Source organism: Numenius arquata, chromosome 2 (genome assembly GCF_964106895.1).
Source record: "Numenius arquata chromosome 2, bNumArq3.hap1.1, whole genome shotgun sequence".
NCBI lineage: Eukaryota > Metazoa > Chordata > Aves > Charadriiformes > Scolopacidae > Numenius > Numenius arquata.
The window spans coordinates 6,020,038-6,037,044 of record NC_133577.1 but is presented as its reverse complement, the minus strand read 5'-3'; the positions used below and the strand labels follow the sequence as shown (position 1 = coordinate 6,037,044).

The following is a 17,007-nucleotide window of genomic DNA, read 5'->3' as shown; positions in this document are numbered from 1 at the left end:
ACTATTATTTTTCCGTGATTCCTTACTGAGTGGCATCTTCTAAGAATATTTCACCAAATCAGACTGGTGTACATTTTTAAGTACAGATTTACCCATGGGGTGGCTTTCTTAGGAAAGTAAAAAGTCCTTCTCAACTCAATAGTCTTAAGTCCAAGACTAGATATGTTTTTAAGAGTTGTACAAACCAGAAATTATGCAGACATCGAGTGATATTCTTCCATCTTTCTTGGTGTATTAGTCATACTGAATGACAACAAAAGCCATGTTTAGCTTTAAAATCTACAAGTCTGGTAGGTCTAGCTCTTCCAACGTTTAAAAATGTTCTAAAGGGATTTGATAGATAAAAGAGAAAAGAAGCGGTGTATTTATGCACGAGGCAGCAAGGGCACAAAAGTATGAGTTAGAGTTCTAGTCCCGGGCTTTTGGCACAACCTCAAGATCGCTCTTTTTCAGGAAAAAGAAACCCCTTGTGACAGAAAGGATGCTTCTGAGCACCTCAATTAGGAATGCAGTTAATATTAATGTCCCCTTCAAGATATCTCCTTTCTGTGATATAACACGGTTAATGTTTCTTAACGTCATCTACCATCTTCCCAAGTTAGGGCTTATTTGGGCAGCATTTAAACAGGGTATCAGGAATATCAGCTTATTCAGCCAGCTTTGTATCTAATTATGCTAAAATATAGATGACGGGAGGCATCCCTTCTGACCACTCTGTATGAGTTTAATGTGTGTGAGAGAGCACAAATGAATGAAGCAATGATTAGGAGAGGAGCAATAGGAAAGGCAATTGTGGTGAATCAAGTTAAAGAAACAGAGAAATATATTTTAACAAACATTTCCACTTTGGCCACTGTCAGGAAAAATAAACCCTTCTAAAAATATATGTATTTATACACATTTTAAATATACTATCAACAGCACAAACTAGCCTGCGCATGGCGTGGGTTTTTTTTGATAGACCAAGTCAAGATCCTAAAGGTTCTAACCCTGAAAGAACTGCAGGTATTTAATCTCTTAAAAGGTAAGATCTTTTTTTCTTTTTCACTTGGTCTGGGCTTTGAGCTTTGCATTTCCTGTCATGGTAGATAGCAGCATTGAGAAAAACTAGAGTGAAGAAGAAGAGAGTGACTCCTCTTTTCTTATACTTTCAAGAGTTTACTGCTGTGGAATTTTTATCACCTTCTTTGCGAGGCTGGCATTGCTAACAGCAATGCAGCGATGTACTAAGCTATTTAAATCTCTTTCAAAACAGGTGATGGTCCTCCCCACGCCTTTCATGCCAAGGGGCAACCCCAACCTCTCTCTAATGACAGTGTGTGCAAACCGATCTTCACAAACCTGTGAAGAGGTATCTTACTACAGAAAATGTGATTTCTCTGTTGACTGAGGACATAATCCAGAGCCTGTTAAGAGTCAATGGATTGACCTCCCTGTGAATCAGTGCCTGCATATTCAATTTGCTTTGCCCTAAATTAAGCGTGCTGCTGGGGAAGAATGTGCTGTGTAAAGCACAAACCTCCTTATTCTGGATACGTTCTCTAAAGATGAAATCCTACAAGAGAACCTGTGTAAGGTGCTGTCACAGTGTGCATGCTGGTAAGACAGTAAATATACGCTTGCAAACCTGAGCAGAACGTTGAAGAGAAGCTCTGCAGTGCTCCATCCACCTCCTCTATGCTGGGAAGAGCGATAAGCCGAGGTAGAAGAGCTTCAAGCGACTGGATAAACAGCCGTGCGCTGTGCTGGTCCGCTTCTTGGTTTTTCAGCAATTTCAAAGAGAGAGCAGCAGTACGTAAGGACCTGTGACCTGGACAATCCCGTGGTGTCTGCTCCTCGTCAGCCAGGGAGCAATTATCAGAGCCTATGTCCGAGACATCTGACCTGCCCGAGTCCTTCTCTGCTGCCATGGAATATTGATCGCACGAATCAAACTCAGTCCTAGAAAGGTCCTGGTCATCTACACTGAAGTTACTTTCACTGTATCTGGATCCATAGGACCGGGTCTTGCAATCAACTGATAAGAAGTTAGTTATATCTGGATAGACTATGGTGTGGCTTCTCTGAACAACATCTGGCTGGTCGATGGTCTCTGACTCTGGTTCTCTATAATGAATCTCTTTGCTTTCGTGTCCAGCTGGAGATGGCAGTGAATTTTTTTGACTTTCTGGATTATCCTCTGGAGTTGTCTGTCCCATTTCCCCTTCCAAAGTGGTCTGACCAGTGTCTGTGGTAACACTAATGCTAATATCAGGACTCTTCTCATTTCCCGATTCCCAGGCAGGATTTTCTGAGGACAGGATGCGCCTCTGCCACCTAAAGTCAGCATCATTGATCTCCATGGAGTCCCTGCTTGTCTCAGTCCCATCCTTCAGTTCTTCTAAGCGCCGGAGCAGCAGCTGGACCTGCTCTTCACTAAGACCCCTCCCTTGGCTCAGCTCATCTAACGCTCCAAGCAGGGCAAAGACACAGGACACTGAAGCATAACATGCTTCAATACCACCTTTGATGCACGCTTCTGTCATCCCATCCATGATACTACAATTAAAACAGAGTTTATTTAAGTGATGCAGCACATACAGCGAGCACGTGTCACTATCATCCAACACCATCTACCTTAAGAAAGGAAATTATCCTGTAAGACTACTCCCAAGAAAGACAACTAGTATTAGAACAAAATATTGTCCCCCATGTGGACATGGCCACTCTGTAAAGGGAGTGCCAACCAGGGGAACAGTTTCTGTGCGTTTGTACCAGCATGCACAGCACGTTTTCCCTTACAGACAAACACACGAAAAAATAAACATAAAAAATAAACCCTAAATTTAAACCTGTCTGTGTCCTGAAAATGATCTTGCCTACAACAAATGATCTTTATAAGAACTGAGAATCCTTTTGCTCAATCTGACAATCTTTAAATTTTCGATTACCTCCTTTGACTTAATCTTGGAAATATACCTCTAAATGAGCACACAATTATTTCATTGCAAGGTTAGGGACCCAAACCCAAGGATTTCCAGCTGTAAACCAACATATTTGGGTATTTTGGCAAACTCCACACGGTAGTTATCCACAGTTTTACAAACAGGCCCAGACTGACGACAAACCAGTAAGAGCTTTTAGCCCTCTTCCATTTTCACAGCTTATTTAACCAGGGAGACACAACCTGGCTCATATTTGGGTACGCTTCTGAAGAAACAACTGTTTAAGTGTCCTGTGTGCACAGGTTTAGGAAAGAAGAGGATAAAGGAGGAAACAAAGCATACAGCTTGAGAAGATCCAGATGGGACTTCCTTTTAGAAATAGACCTCTTCCTGGATTCTGACTCAGAAGAGCAGGGCCCTGCCAAATCACAAAGCCGCCGAGGACTGCCAAGTATCTGAAAGGAAAGGAAACAGAAGTTACTAGAGGATTATCTAAGCATTATTTAAATACAACAAATGAGTCACAGTTCTATCAAGCCCTGGAACCCAGGGTAGCAGTACTGTAATTTCTCACAGCAAAGGAAAACAGCACACTGATGTTCTACTTATTAAAACCACCTTTCCTCTTTGTCCCGGTTTGAAGTAAAACCGAACCAATTTTCTGTTCTGTAACTTTACATCCTAGCTAGGCCTCCTCTAACTCTCTGAAATTAACGGCATATTGTGGAGAAAACTGCTCGTTCTCAGAATGATAAGCCCAATGTTTGTGCTCCACGCCAAGGAACGATATGCAGGGAGGCCCTTGCTTATACTTATTGCTATAACAACCAAGGTCGGCCAATTTCGTTATTTGCCCCCTTAGAGGGTCGGAAACGGAAAAAACGTAGAGGGGTCACATCAGTGGGGAGGAGGGGACAGGAGAGGTGACCCAAACCTGACCAACTGGGGTATTCCATCCCATCTGCCCCATGCTCAGTATAAAGGCTGAGGGATCAAAGGGTCAGCCCCCTTCCTGCGATGGCCGACGTCCAGAGAGGACTCTGTCTGTTCATCTGCCTTTGATCCCGATCCGTGTGTTCCTGACTCCAGATCCAGTTCCCATTCATCACTGAGTCCAGTCTGGGACTTCCCCAGTGCCTGCCGGTGATGTAACTGACATCCTGGGAGCTTGATACGGTTTTGTATATATTGTATCTATTTCATTATTTTTCTTCTTTATTTTTATTTTAATATTAATTTTTCATTAAAGTAGTTTAGTTCATTCTAAACTTCTGAATCTCCTTATCTCTTTCTCCTCCTCTCTCCTCTTTTAGGGGGGGGAAGGGGGGGGAAGGGCCATCTGCCGGTCCGGTTTTGGTAAATTCAGCCGAAACCACGACACTCTTTTTAAAGGCAGAAAAGCAGACAGAGAAGAGCAAAATATTCAACAAGAATCACATGTAGAATGTTCTCCAGCGCTTTACATTTTTGACTGAGTATGTTTCAACTGATACTGCACACAAGATAATCTTTATGCCTAAATATAGAGCAAGTATCTTGCATTATATTATATACTAAAGGGGGCCTTTCTCCTCAGTCACCCAGTTACAAAATGATAGTCATGCAAAGACAGGCAAAGTGATTCCTTCTGATTCAACCTGTTGAGTGGCATCCTGTCAATGCCCCCCAAGAAATACAAGGAGAAGGCTTTACAAACAAGCCCATATTAATAAGCAGAAAGAGGCAACAGGAAACAACACGAGATTTGAGTTTTTCCTAAAACTTCAATTGCTATTGTTTAAAATTAGAGGAAAATAAGTGCCAGGGTGACTGCCAGTTTAGACAACAGCCCAGTGGGCAGCTGTGTGGTCTCAGGAGAGATCTTCAGACACAGAACATCCCAGGTATGCACAAGCGAGAAAAAAATCCCTGTAGGAGAAACCACGGTTCCTACAAATGATGTAAGTCGCCTTGTGCTCCACAACACGAAAAGAAAGCCACACACGTGAAACGGAAGAGCCCACAATTTCAGCTGCTGCTCAAAGAAGTCTCTCAGCGCTCCAGTTCTAGCGCTGTCGGAGGCACTGGGCAGGAAGCCAGCACAGACTGGTCTCGACACGGCCGCTTAAGATGTTGGCAGCTTTCTTGTGGCTATTCTCATAAAGCTCAAGAAAACTGTATTTCAAAAACCTGGCACGTAATCAAAGCATATATTCACTTTAATGCCTGGAATACTACACTGTGAGGATGAACGTCTCCTTCTAGCAAGAGCAGAGAGTGGGGAAAGACGCCAAAGAAGTTGAGAACTGGATCACTATCGTGTGTCTCACCCAAAAGAGCAGTCATGACTCAGTGGTAAGATCTGCTCCGTGCAGCACCACAGCATGAACACTGACGGAGTTGCCATAGCAGCTTGCGTTATGGAGACAAATAGCACTACTATGACTTTGTAAAACTAAAAATATTTGTCCGAGTAGCTTTGATGTAACAGACGTGCTCAGAAAGGGCAATTTCAGCATCCCTACTGCTGAGGTATAGAATGGACTGGTATGCCCATATCATAGAGTCATAGAGTCATAGAATCATCTAGGTTGGAAGAGACCCTTGGGATCATCGAGTCCAACCATCTACCCTACACTACAAAGTTCTCCCCTATACCATATCCCCCAACACCACATCTAAACGGCTCTTAAACACATCCAGGGATGGTGACTCAACCACCTCCCTGGGCAGCCTATTCTAACGCCTGACCACTCTTTCTGTGAAAAATTCTTTCCTAATGTTCAGTCTAAACCTACCCAGTAACAATTAATGTTAAATAAACATTTTGCTTTACATGCCTGGATTTGCACATGTGATTATCCTACCTCTTTCATAATTTTGATGGCTTCTACTCGGTGCTGAGGTGGTGGGTAAAGCAATATCCGGTGATAGAGAGACTGCAGCACAGGCTTCATGGATTCCACCGACCCCACCAGTCGAACCAGTTCTGCTGCAATATAATATATGGTCCGTGCAACGGGCCCACTAAGGGCAGGTGCTGTGGAGGAACAACCTGAACCCCGGCCATGATCAGAGATCCCTGAAGAAGGTGAATCAGCCTCAAGGCAGATGCTGCTGTGGGCTGAGGTAATAGTTTTGTCATGGATTGGATTTCCCAGGATTACTACTAGGGCTGGACACAGTTGCTTCCTGAGAAAAAGAGAAAAGCAGCAGATGGTAACTGGAAAAATATAATCTCACAGGAACAGCTTGAAAATAGCCCACGGTTAAATGAGATACACACTCTTGTTTTAATGATCAGTCAACAGCAGTGGTTAGATGGAATAACAAATTACGCCAGGCTTTTTTCATCTCCCAAGCACCAGCATGCTAGGACATATGGAAATACTTTTGGGTGCTTTATAAACAAGATACTGATTTTGCAAGTTCATGTTGCTGCGCAGCGCTGCCCTTGACGGGACAGCACGCCTGCCTCTTGCAATGGCTGCAGCCTATCGCAAGGTAGAAATTCTAGATTTCTACTGCCAAGTATTTCTTCTTCAGTCCAAGTTGGGAGCTTTAAAAAAACCTGACCAAACAAAACCCAATCTATGTTAACTAGAAGGCCTGATGTTCCATCACTGCGCTGCACGTGCACGTATTTTAGTAAGCGCCCTTAGTTGTGAGCCTCTGTTTTGCTGGCTTTTGAGAACATAATTAAAACCCTCTACAGTAACTCAAAGCGTGCATTGTAACTCCTCACATACCACTAAAAACACCAATGTTCCTTCAACTTAGTTTCTGCATGAACACTCAAGTTAAGTGATTTCACACCAGCAGATCATTCTCCTGTGGAACCAGAGCCAAACCCAACTCAGCACTTTGCTCCATTAGCTGTTATTTCAGCTTTGCACTCCCGTACTTGACATTTTACTTCAGTCTGCAAGACCCTAATTTAAAAAGCCAAGTGCTGCATGAGAATGCAGTCCCAAACATGGTTTTCACCCACATGCCTCAGAGGTTCAGGCTCTCGCCGAGAGCAAGCACCCGATGATAAGTAATGATTCAGCACAGAAAGTAACACATCCTCATAGGAAAACACATCTTATTTTCTCGAGATTTTTTATGCAGCCCAGAACCTTCATTGCTTCTCTTAACATGCTTGCTAAAACAGCTCAGCTTCCTGAAGTCACAGAAAGAAAAAAAGCTTTTAATCAGACATCAGAAAATGACTTTGAGTCTGCTTATTCCATTTCCTTCTCTGATCAGGTGCACTTCAAAACAGATCAATTCACCGCTTAAAAAACGTGCCTGCCTTGAAGCAGGCGCAATCACAGGTTGCAACGGCAACATATTCCCCACACGTCTCAGTGCCAAAGTGCTGCTGTATCAAACTACGGAGAAACACCGTCAGAAGAACACAGAGCTCAATCTTCTCTGTCTGCTCCCCCTTCTTTATCTTCTGCTGAGAACTGACTACAAAGCGCCAGCCAGAAAGGAAGTTGTGTCCACGTAGGCAACAGCTCCTTAAAGAACAGAGACAACTATCACTTCGGTTCACAACTTCACTAGACAGCTAACGGATTACTGTGTACTTGTACATTCAAAATGATGTTTGCAGTTTAAACTGTTTCAGGTCTTCCTAGTGTTTAGGGCTTTTTTTTCCCTGCTTAATTTTAAGCACATATCTGGAGGACACGTATTCCTTGGCAGGTTGAGAAATCCTGCCCCCAATGGCTCGCCCTCGTGATACACAATTAAAAATGCAAACACCTGTAGATTTGCAGTGTGAACTGGATCATCAAAATGATGTAAGTTTAAAAGAAAAGAGCAAGTATTTTCTTTTAACCAAGATAATTTCAGTAACCTCGCTTATAGGACGGCCCCACAGTCAGTCACATAAGCATAAATAGAGGGTCGGGTGAAATTCAAGGGCAGAAACTTCTGAAATGGGTTTGCCATAAAAGAGAGAATTCTGCTGTTACTTTAGAGCTCCCAGAGGCCTCAGCACAGAGTCCCTGTGCAACGCTGCCAAGTGTTATCAACCCAAAGACCTCCCAGTCCAGCAGCCACTGATTTTCCTGGGACAGCAAGGGAAGTTATTATGGATGCCTCCACGTGTTGCTGCACCCAAATCAAACACTTCCATTTGAAAAAGTACAGGGCACAAGAAACACATTCACTATTAACAGTCATGTGTATCTTTTCTTAACACAATCAACTGCCAAGGTCACAGGGTGAGCACAGACTGCAAAGAATTGCATATTAGTTACATTCTTGCTTTATTATTATTACTCAGTTATCCCTATGCTATATAAAACCACTACTGCAAACAAAAAGAGGGAAAAGGATTATTTGAGGTGCTCCGCGGTGATCGTCTCAAACAATTTAGAGGTAGATAGGAACACTAAAGACGTCAAGTCTTTCTGGTGAAGTGTATTAAAAAGAGGATTTCTTGGGAAAGTGGAAGCACCATGAAGACCAATTAGTCTTAGTCCTTATGCAAGGCAGGTCCTAAGCACTTCTGGTCACCAGACACCATCTGACATTAATTTTGCTTATCTTCCTGTATTACTGCATCAGACCAGTAAGAATCTCCACAGCGCTGGCCTGCAGTAAGCAGAATATTTGTGTGTTTAATGCCACACACAAGTCCAAACTATTGCGGAAAGCGCAAGAGATTTTCTGTTCTGGCTAAATACATTAGACTTCATTAAAGTGATAATTCACTACAGTGATTTAATGTGCTAGTTGAGCACGAGGTCCTAACCAATCTTATACGAGGCACAGAATGAACTGAGAGTAGGTTAACAGCAAGCTCTGCTCACATCTGGAGATTTATTACAGGTTTGTTTGCATGGCTGAGGTGAGAAGGTCCTTTTATACTTACAAGCTGAATTTTTGCATTAGTCTTCAGATGTACTCACCATATGAGATCAGTGAATCCCTTGTGCTGGTGCATGCTGGATGAGGAGCTGTTTAACATGGAGAGGATGCACTCCAAGTAAAGAAGCTGAAGTTGCCGATTGTCACTGGCAAAGAGAAAAGATGCCATTCACGTCACATTAAAACAAAGATTAATTAATTTGCTAACATAACTACGTTATTTCACTTGAAAATTACACCGCAAGTTACAGCAGCCATTTATTTTGCCTCTTCCTATGGATTAACAATGGTGTGATCACCTTTATCATCCCATTTATTTTGTACTGAACACATGCAGTGATCTGCTACTTTGTGTAACAGAGAGAAAATAGATTTAAGTAATCAAATTTCAGAGCGAGTGATTAAAAAAAAATCTATGGGAAAAAAAGAGAAAGAAGAAAACAGAAATAATTATTCAAATTCAGTCTGAAAACTTGAGGAGGAAGGAACCCTTTAACAGAGGAAAAGGAGACAATGAGAAGATTTTTCACTATTGGATAGTTTCTTCAAGCAATCTGAAGGGCATTTAGGCTGCTGTCTTCTGGTTGTTTTGTTTTCTGTTTTCTTGGTGACAGCCACAATGGTCAAAAGTCGATGTCTACAGGGAGAGAGTCGCATGATGGCATTGCTACCTTTCAGGGCCTTGCCAGTTGTTCTGTCAAAACCATAAACACAACATGAGCTTCATGAGAAAGAATGTGAAAGATCCTGTGGTCACCTGAAATGGATGGACTTGTGATGTTCAATGTGTTGTACCTACTCTCAGAATTATCTGGGGGACTCAGGAGATAAGCAGAGCTGAGGTTTGCCTTAGGAAAGCAGCTCCCCATGCCAACTGCACTCACAATTTAGTTTTTCATTCCTAAAAAGACTAGGATTTCATCATTCTTTTCTGAACCCAGATGAGAGCTGGAGGAACGTATTTTTTCTGATGTATGATCGTAGGTAAAGGAAGCTGTAAAGAATGGATTTATCTTAACTGAAATTAAGGCATGAGAAATGCCTGCTCTCCTGTCACTGCCTGAATCCCTTTTGTTCACGTAGATGAATTTTCATCCAAGTAAAACAGTACCTGTTCCACACACCGGGCAGAAGACAGCAAATCCCGAGGCTCAAAGCTAGATTTCTACCTCTGCACTATAGAGGGCTTAAAACTGCTGGCTGGTTTTATATTTTAGAGGTGACAGCCTTACCCTCACAACAGTCCATACCTATCTGGAAATATGCACACATTCCAGATACAATTGTCTTCTTTCCCAACAGCTTTTCTTACAACGTGTTTTAATGCGTAGCATCAATATCTTGCAGTCGATACGGGCATGGCACAGGGCGTCCCTGCACTCTTGATTGCTCTGATGCCGCTCACTACCAAATTATTTTCCTGCAGGTAAATATTGCACCCCTGCCCACCTCAGCGTAGCTGTTGGTTTTCGTATCACTCCTGCCACAAATTCCAGAGTCACCAAAGTCACCAGCGGTCCCGAGAAAAAAAAATTCACCTCCCTGAACTCTTCCTCATCACTCACAGCTTTGCCTCCCTCGAAACCAAATTCTAATATGCTTGGAATCTAGAAGTAGGAATTAATCTTCAGACTAAGAAATTACAACATGCAGTACAGCACACTAACACCTCACTTTGCTGACCTGGAGGTTAGAAACTTAAGTTGCTATCAACAAAGCGTTTTGAAGGAGACATCAAAATAGGCCTTGAAATCCATAAAGGCTTTTCATTCATGGAGTTAGGTCTTTAACAAGACCATCCTAATGGTATTTATTTTCCTCAGATTCAATCCGAATCCTTTACAACGCTTTGCTTATAATTAGAGATCCTAACAGTCTAGGTATGTAATTAGAAGCATGAAGTAAATCATGGCTGAGTGAGTGTTTTAAGTCCTCTGAATCTCTTACTGTACTTTATCTACAGCATGCCTCAATTTGTTCTAATTCAAGACAGTTTTATAGGGAGCTGGGATTGCACATAATTTTTTAAAAGGCTTCCAGTGATTTTGAGAGATCTTGTCGGGTAGTTTAGTTTTGATATTTCATAACCAGTAATTCAAAGTGATTATCATTTGGTGGACAATACTTATCAGATGATAGCCTCACATGTGGGCAAAATTTGATACAAAGAGTTAATCGTTCAGCTGGTTTTGCCTGTTGCTATTGTTAGATACACACATTTGGAGATCTCATTGTCCTGTAACTATGCACACAACCAAAAAATTTAAATAAATAAATGTTCCTTTAGAAGATTCAGAAACATGCTTTTGTTTTCCCAAATGCTGACACTGATTAAATAATGCTAAATAAGGATCTCTTCCCGTTCAAATCTTGCTGTAATTAGAGACACTCGTGGGAGGAAAGCCTATAAAAGAACTGCACACGAAGATGTCTGTGCTGTCGTCAGCTCTGGTAGTTCCTAAACCATAGTCTTCCCCAAAATGGTACAATATATCAAATGTTTCTGTTAGGTTTTCCCATGTCTCCTGCAACTGTTGTTCTCTCTACAGTGGTTGCTTTCAAGCCAAAAAAGAAAAAAAATTCCCTTTGACAAGTATTTAGCTGCTGTATGGGAGTTACTTATAGATTAGATTTACTGGAAACTCTTTAAAGCCAAACAGTGTGCAGAGAAGGCAAATTAGTTTCTCATCGAAATTGATGATTAAATGAATGCATCACGAACAATAATTCCTCTAATAAACAGTTCATTTAAGCACAGTTTTGCTCCATAATCCCAGCACTACAACAGCACAATCACAGGTATCAGTGACACTCTCAATCTCCAGGTAATAAATTCAAATTATAAACTGAAATAACTCACTTGATGACAGCCTGGAGCTTCTCACAGAGCACAGTGAGGACAGATACAACATCATCACAAAGAGACTCAGCTGAAGTACCTCCAAAAAGGACAAAGATCAGAGGCATTACTTATGTGCAGCTGGATTACAACCTCAATTCACTGCGTAGACTTTCAGAGCTTCTAAACAATGAGCAGGGCTGCCAAAATTCATAGAGAAGATGCAGTAGGAAAAGTCCTAGATTGGAAAGTGATCTCCACACAATGAAAAAGCAATAGTATTAAATCAGGAGAGAGCATTGATTGCTTACACGCATTTACAGAAGGTTAGCTGAAACCCAATTCAGATAATAAAATAAGTATACAAATAAATAATGAAAAAGGACTGGCTCCAGTAATTCTACATGGCAGCTAAAATTTCTGTATCTCTTCCTGCAGTTTGTCTCTGCTACAGAACTTCCCATGTCTGATCAGGTCCTGATCTTTAAAGAGGATGCACGTGCACTTCAAAGATTTTAGCCTCCATTCACACAAGTCCTCCTGCAGAAATCCAGTGAGAAGGTCAAAAGGAGGGACTATTTTTACCTATCAGGGAAGATTTTGGAAGTTAAGCCAGAACGGGAGTAGAAAAAAATTCTCTTGTAAAACAATCATTTGGCAAGTATGAACGGACCTTCACTAGGGATATGCTTTCAAAAGCTGCCATTATCTAAACCACGTCTCTGGCCTGAAATACAATAACACAGTAATTTCCAGATTCCACGTCCTACTCCATGAATCTATTTCAATTTAGGACGTAAAGGCACTTACTAGAGCACTCCAGAGCACTGAAACGTCTTAATTACAGAAGTTAGCACCTTGAAACAATTATTTATTGGTACTGTTGAGTGCAATGCTGTTACCATGGTCCAAGTGAAGACACGACTGAAAGTATCAGGAGCTAAAAGGGTTGTCTCAGTTCTTATCACAGGTAACAGAGAGTATCAAGCTACAGAGAAGGTAAGAAATCCTGAAGATGCAATTGCTGTGACATCAAACAGTACTGTGATGATGAAAGGAAAGTGAAGAATAAGTAAGTTGGATTAGGAGGAGTCACTAAAAAAGTGTTACAAATACCTTGACTCTTGAATTTCTGTGAGACGTCATGGTTTTCAATTGTCTGTTGAGGAAAGACAAAGGTGGTGTAATCAGTGCAAGGGGTAGAAAAACATTGTAGGAACAATACTTTAACAGCAGAGCTTTCTTAAGAAATCCATGTCCTCTATCTGTTTTGGGTTTTTTGTTTGTTAGTTTTTGTAGGTTTGGTTTTTTTTTTTTAAGTGAAGCTTTTGCTAGAAGTTTTAAAAATTCCTTAAGATCTGTTTTCAATAGATATTTAGATTCAAGGAACTCAGATCTCATTGAGCTGAACTGGGATGAGTAAGTCCTTAAGGGATTTCTTACACCTAACAAACACCAGTAATAGATAGGCATATAAGCTGCAGTGAAAGTAACCGAGAGGAAAGCATAGTCTAGATTTCACAAAGTACTTAGCAACCAAAATCAATGGAGTATTAGAGAGTTTATCACATTGTCATCGTTAATGTTGCAGTGTAACACAATTAATGGCAGTCAGGAAATGCAAACAACCTCCTGCATCATTTGATTCAGCTGCGGTACCGGATTCTTCCTACCAGTGCACAAAGAGGTGAAGCCAAATTCTCCTCTCGAGCATCAACAACAAACTGCCAGGATCCAAATGCAGCTCTCAGATACTTTTCACCTACTTCACAGCTAAAAGCAGAAAAAACAACATTCAACTTTCAGACCCAAACTGAAATATCAAAACTATTGGGTTTGGTTTGGTTTTTGGGTTTTTTTTTGGTAAATGTTTTGGCGAGTAAAATGAACCTACTTGGCACAGACAGAAGATAAATTTAAGTAAACCAATTAATTCTGTTCCAATAATCCAAATTAGACTAATAATCCAAAATAGAAGTGGTCATCTTAACCCAAAACAGATGTAAGGGAAATAATCTGTACAACTACAGTCCTTAAAATTTCCTAATAACTAGAAACTGACTTTTACAAATAGTACTTTTTTGATATGATGATAATATACAAAGCAGCACGAACAAATGTAAGAAGCCAATGTAATTTCACACGTACCCAGAACATTTAGAGTTTTGCTGACAATGTGCTGGGATTTCATCCAAACAGCTCTCATGGATTTTAATAATGCAATAAATAGAATTAATTTTTTTGCTAGCAACCAAGCAAAGAATTTCATGAGTTTAAATTACCTTCTACAAAAAAGTAGAAGAAAACACCTCAATTACCCTTTCCTTAGTTGAGAATTTGTTTTGTTTATGTCAATATTTGTCATGCAAAAACGTTTGGCAAAAGGATTTCAATGAACCTTAGGAAAACAAGCAAACAAACAACAACAAAAAAAAAAGAATGGAAGAGGAAAAGGCCAAGGCAACCTGACATCAGAACAAAACCTCTTTTGTTTAGTGGAAGGAGAAAAAAAAATAAATCAGCCAAGTAGAGCTGACAACGTGAGAGCTGTGCTTCCGACAGACTGCTCTGAAGCAGGCACAGAGTCAGAGCCCAAAAAAAAAAGCTTTTAAACAGGATTAACTGTGGAAGTGTCAAATAAAAGCCATAAGGCACAACAAGCCAGTACAACACACTGCATTCAGAGAAACAAAAAAGGTATGCAGCCATGGACATGGAACCATTTGTTGATGCCAGAAGGCTCACCATATTTTCTTGCTTTTGTCGTAACTGTAAAGTCAAGTCACTCAACATTTGGCTGAGGGTTGCCCGCACAGCGGTGTTAATGCTCCGCTGGTGACAGCTAGATACATATGTCTCAATGCAAACCTGATGGGGAAACAAGAACGCAGTACATAGATATGAACTGGAACTTAACCACTCACACATTCTAGGAGGATACCAAGGTCTCTCACATAGATAGTCAGCCTTCCTTACCACTCTAACGTTGCTTTATTAGCACATAAGAAGTTTTCAGCAACACGGAAACCGAGTGAGTAGCATCCAGAAGCAGCACACGATTCATCAGTTAGTCTCACAGCTGAGGAACGGTAAGGCAAAATTGGCAAAGTCTTCCCCTCCTGTCAAACCCAAGTGATTTTGGCACTTGCCTTGCTCTGTAGATAATTCCCTAAACACTGCTTCAGATGTTCATTTTTACATACATCTTTGTACCTATCACTCTGCAAGTCTGTATCTGCAATGTAAATACCCTCCAGTTCTTTAAGGTTGTTGCTTCTATTGTATAGGTATTTGCCATCTTTTCTCCAATTAATTATCATATACTGCAGCACATCTGAAAGCCTTTCCTAATACAAAAAATTGCAATAGTGTTTTACCATCAACAACACAAATGATTGCCTTTTAATAACTGGCAATCAACCCGAGGGCTCCTCGGCTCAGAGATCCCACAGGAACCGAGGCAGCAATGAAAGAACTCGGATGCATCGTCCAGTTCCCAGCTCCTCCCAGTGCCCAGCTGCTCTTGGCTTTTGGACACTGTGCTGTGACCAGGGTTGTGCTTAACTTTTGCCCCCAGATGATGTTACACAAAGAGCTGACAAAGCATAATACATTAATTTCTCTCCTTGATCAGATTTTCGGCAGGAGGTGTTGGTCTCTGTAAGAGCTGGATAACCGTAGTAACTACTGTAACTACCAAGTGGGTAACAGTCTTGATGGAGCCGAGTGAATTTGTGACAGAATTGTACAATACAATCTTCTCAGACTGTGAGCTGAAGAAGCAGTTTTGGTCCTTTGGCCTACAATGAGGTACAGAGGAGGGCAATGAAGCTGGTGAAGGGCCTGGAGCATCAATCCTACGAAGAACGATTGAGGGAGCTGGGACTGTTTAGTTTGAGGAAGAGGAGGCTGAGGGGAGACCTCATAACTCTCTCTAACTATTTGAAAGGACATTGTAGAGAGGTTGGTGCTGGTCTCTTCTCACAAGCAAATAGCGATAGAACAAGAGGGAATGGCTTCAAGTTGCAACAGGGTAGGTTTAGACTAGACATTAGGAAGAAATTCTTCGCAGTAAGAGTGATCAGACACTGGGACGGGCTGCCCAGGGAGGTGGTTGAGTCACCATCCTTGGATGAGTTTAAGAGTCGCTTAGATGTGGTGTTGGGGGATATGGTGTAGGGAAAAACTTTGTAGTGTAGGGTAGATGGTTGGACTCGATGATCCCAAGGGTCTCTTCCAACCTGAATGATTCTATGATTCTATGAATGAGCTTTATCATTAACAATAACCATAAAAAAATTTAATAAATTAAATAACTGTTCACATACTTTCAGTCTTTTTGTCTTCATTCTGCCATGGCTCAGATATATAGCTAATGAGAAGAAACATGAATATAGATTCAAGCTGTGAAAAAAATTATAAATATAAATATATACTACAAATGATACGCAGGAGGAGTATACATAAATGCATCTGGCATATATTTTTGAATGAGAAGGATATTATATGATGTAAAGCCATTTTTATAGTTCCTAACGAGGATGAGTTTTTAAGAGGGGAAAAACTAAAGTGGTCTGGTTAGATAGGCTAATCAGTATTATGACGGGCACAGGGACAAGACTTGTGATTGTTTCTAACTCCTACTGACATGAAACCAAGCTATTCCATTGACTAAGAAAGAAAGGCTGTGGGCTTGAGGCTGTAAAGTTTCAGATGAACACGTTGCTGGCACACTTCTGCTTTTGTTAGAGTGGAGTGGAAAACAATATAGGTATGTTCCTAAGACTCTTTTGATCTCCTTACTTTGGGCAACCTCGCATCTCAGCATTTCAATAAAGCCACGAGCACAAGAAAACACGACTGAGCTTCTTGGATACAAACTTTATCTTAAGTGAGAGATCTAAGACATCGCACATGGAAGCTGCTTAATTATGGCTCTTGCCTTATTTTCCCTTATTCCCAACTGCACTGAGAGACAGCATTCCACAGCTTTTCAAGGGTATGTATATCTCTTGTTATCTCCTGCTAGAAACACTATGCAAATGACAAACTGAGACTGAGTATCTCCTTTGACAATACACTAGAACAGGTTGCAGTATATAAGGAACCAAATCAACAGCGTTATCTCACTCTTGATGCCCTTTTTCAAGATTCCAAGATCACTCCCAAATTATACCCCAAAAAAAGAAAGGATTTTATTTAGCTTAAGATCAATTAGTCAGTGATGAAGACAGTCTTGTAAGTTCAAAGAAAACCTGGACCAACTCTGCCCATCATTCAGCTATCCCCTGAACTCCAGTGGACAAAAAATCCTAAAGCCTTTTAAACCACGTACAGCCCTTTGCAGAGGCCAAACCATTCCAGTGCTGCTGAGGTCATTCTCCTGTGTTGTAAGTC

The 17,007-nt window shown here is 41.1% G+C and overlaps 1 protein-coding gene across 1 annotated transcript in view; it reads right to left on the bottom strand.

Moving 5' to 3' along the window:
• ARFGEF3 (ARFGEF family member 3) overlaps window positions 1-17,007 on the bottom strand; it is an 87,791-nt gene that overhangs the window by 34,771 nt on the left and 36,013 nt on the right. Inside the window, exons 6-12 of the mRNA XM_074168180.1 lie at window positions 14,356-14,478; window positions 12,727-12,769; window positions 11,632-11,710; window positions 8,813-8,917; window positions 5,771-6,095; window positions 3,267-3,379; window positions 1,628-2,538 (exon numbers count right to left, since the gene is read on the bottom strand). Of these exons, the coding sequence (XP_074024281.1) occupies window positions 1,628-2,538; window positions 3,267-3,379; window positions 5,771-6,095; window positions 8,813-8,917; window positions 11,632-11,710; window positions 12,727-12,769; window positions 14,356-14,478 (1,699 nt within the window). The remainder of the gene's footprint in view (window positions 1-1,627; window positions 2,539-3,266; window positions 3,380-5,770; window positions 6,096-8,812; window positions 8,918-11,631; window positions 11,711-12,726; window positions 12,770-14,355; window positions 14,479-17,007) is intronic.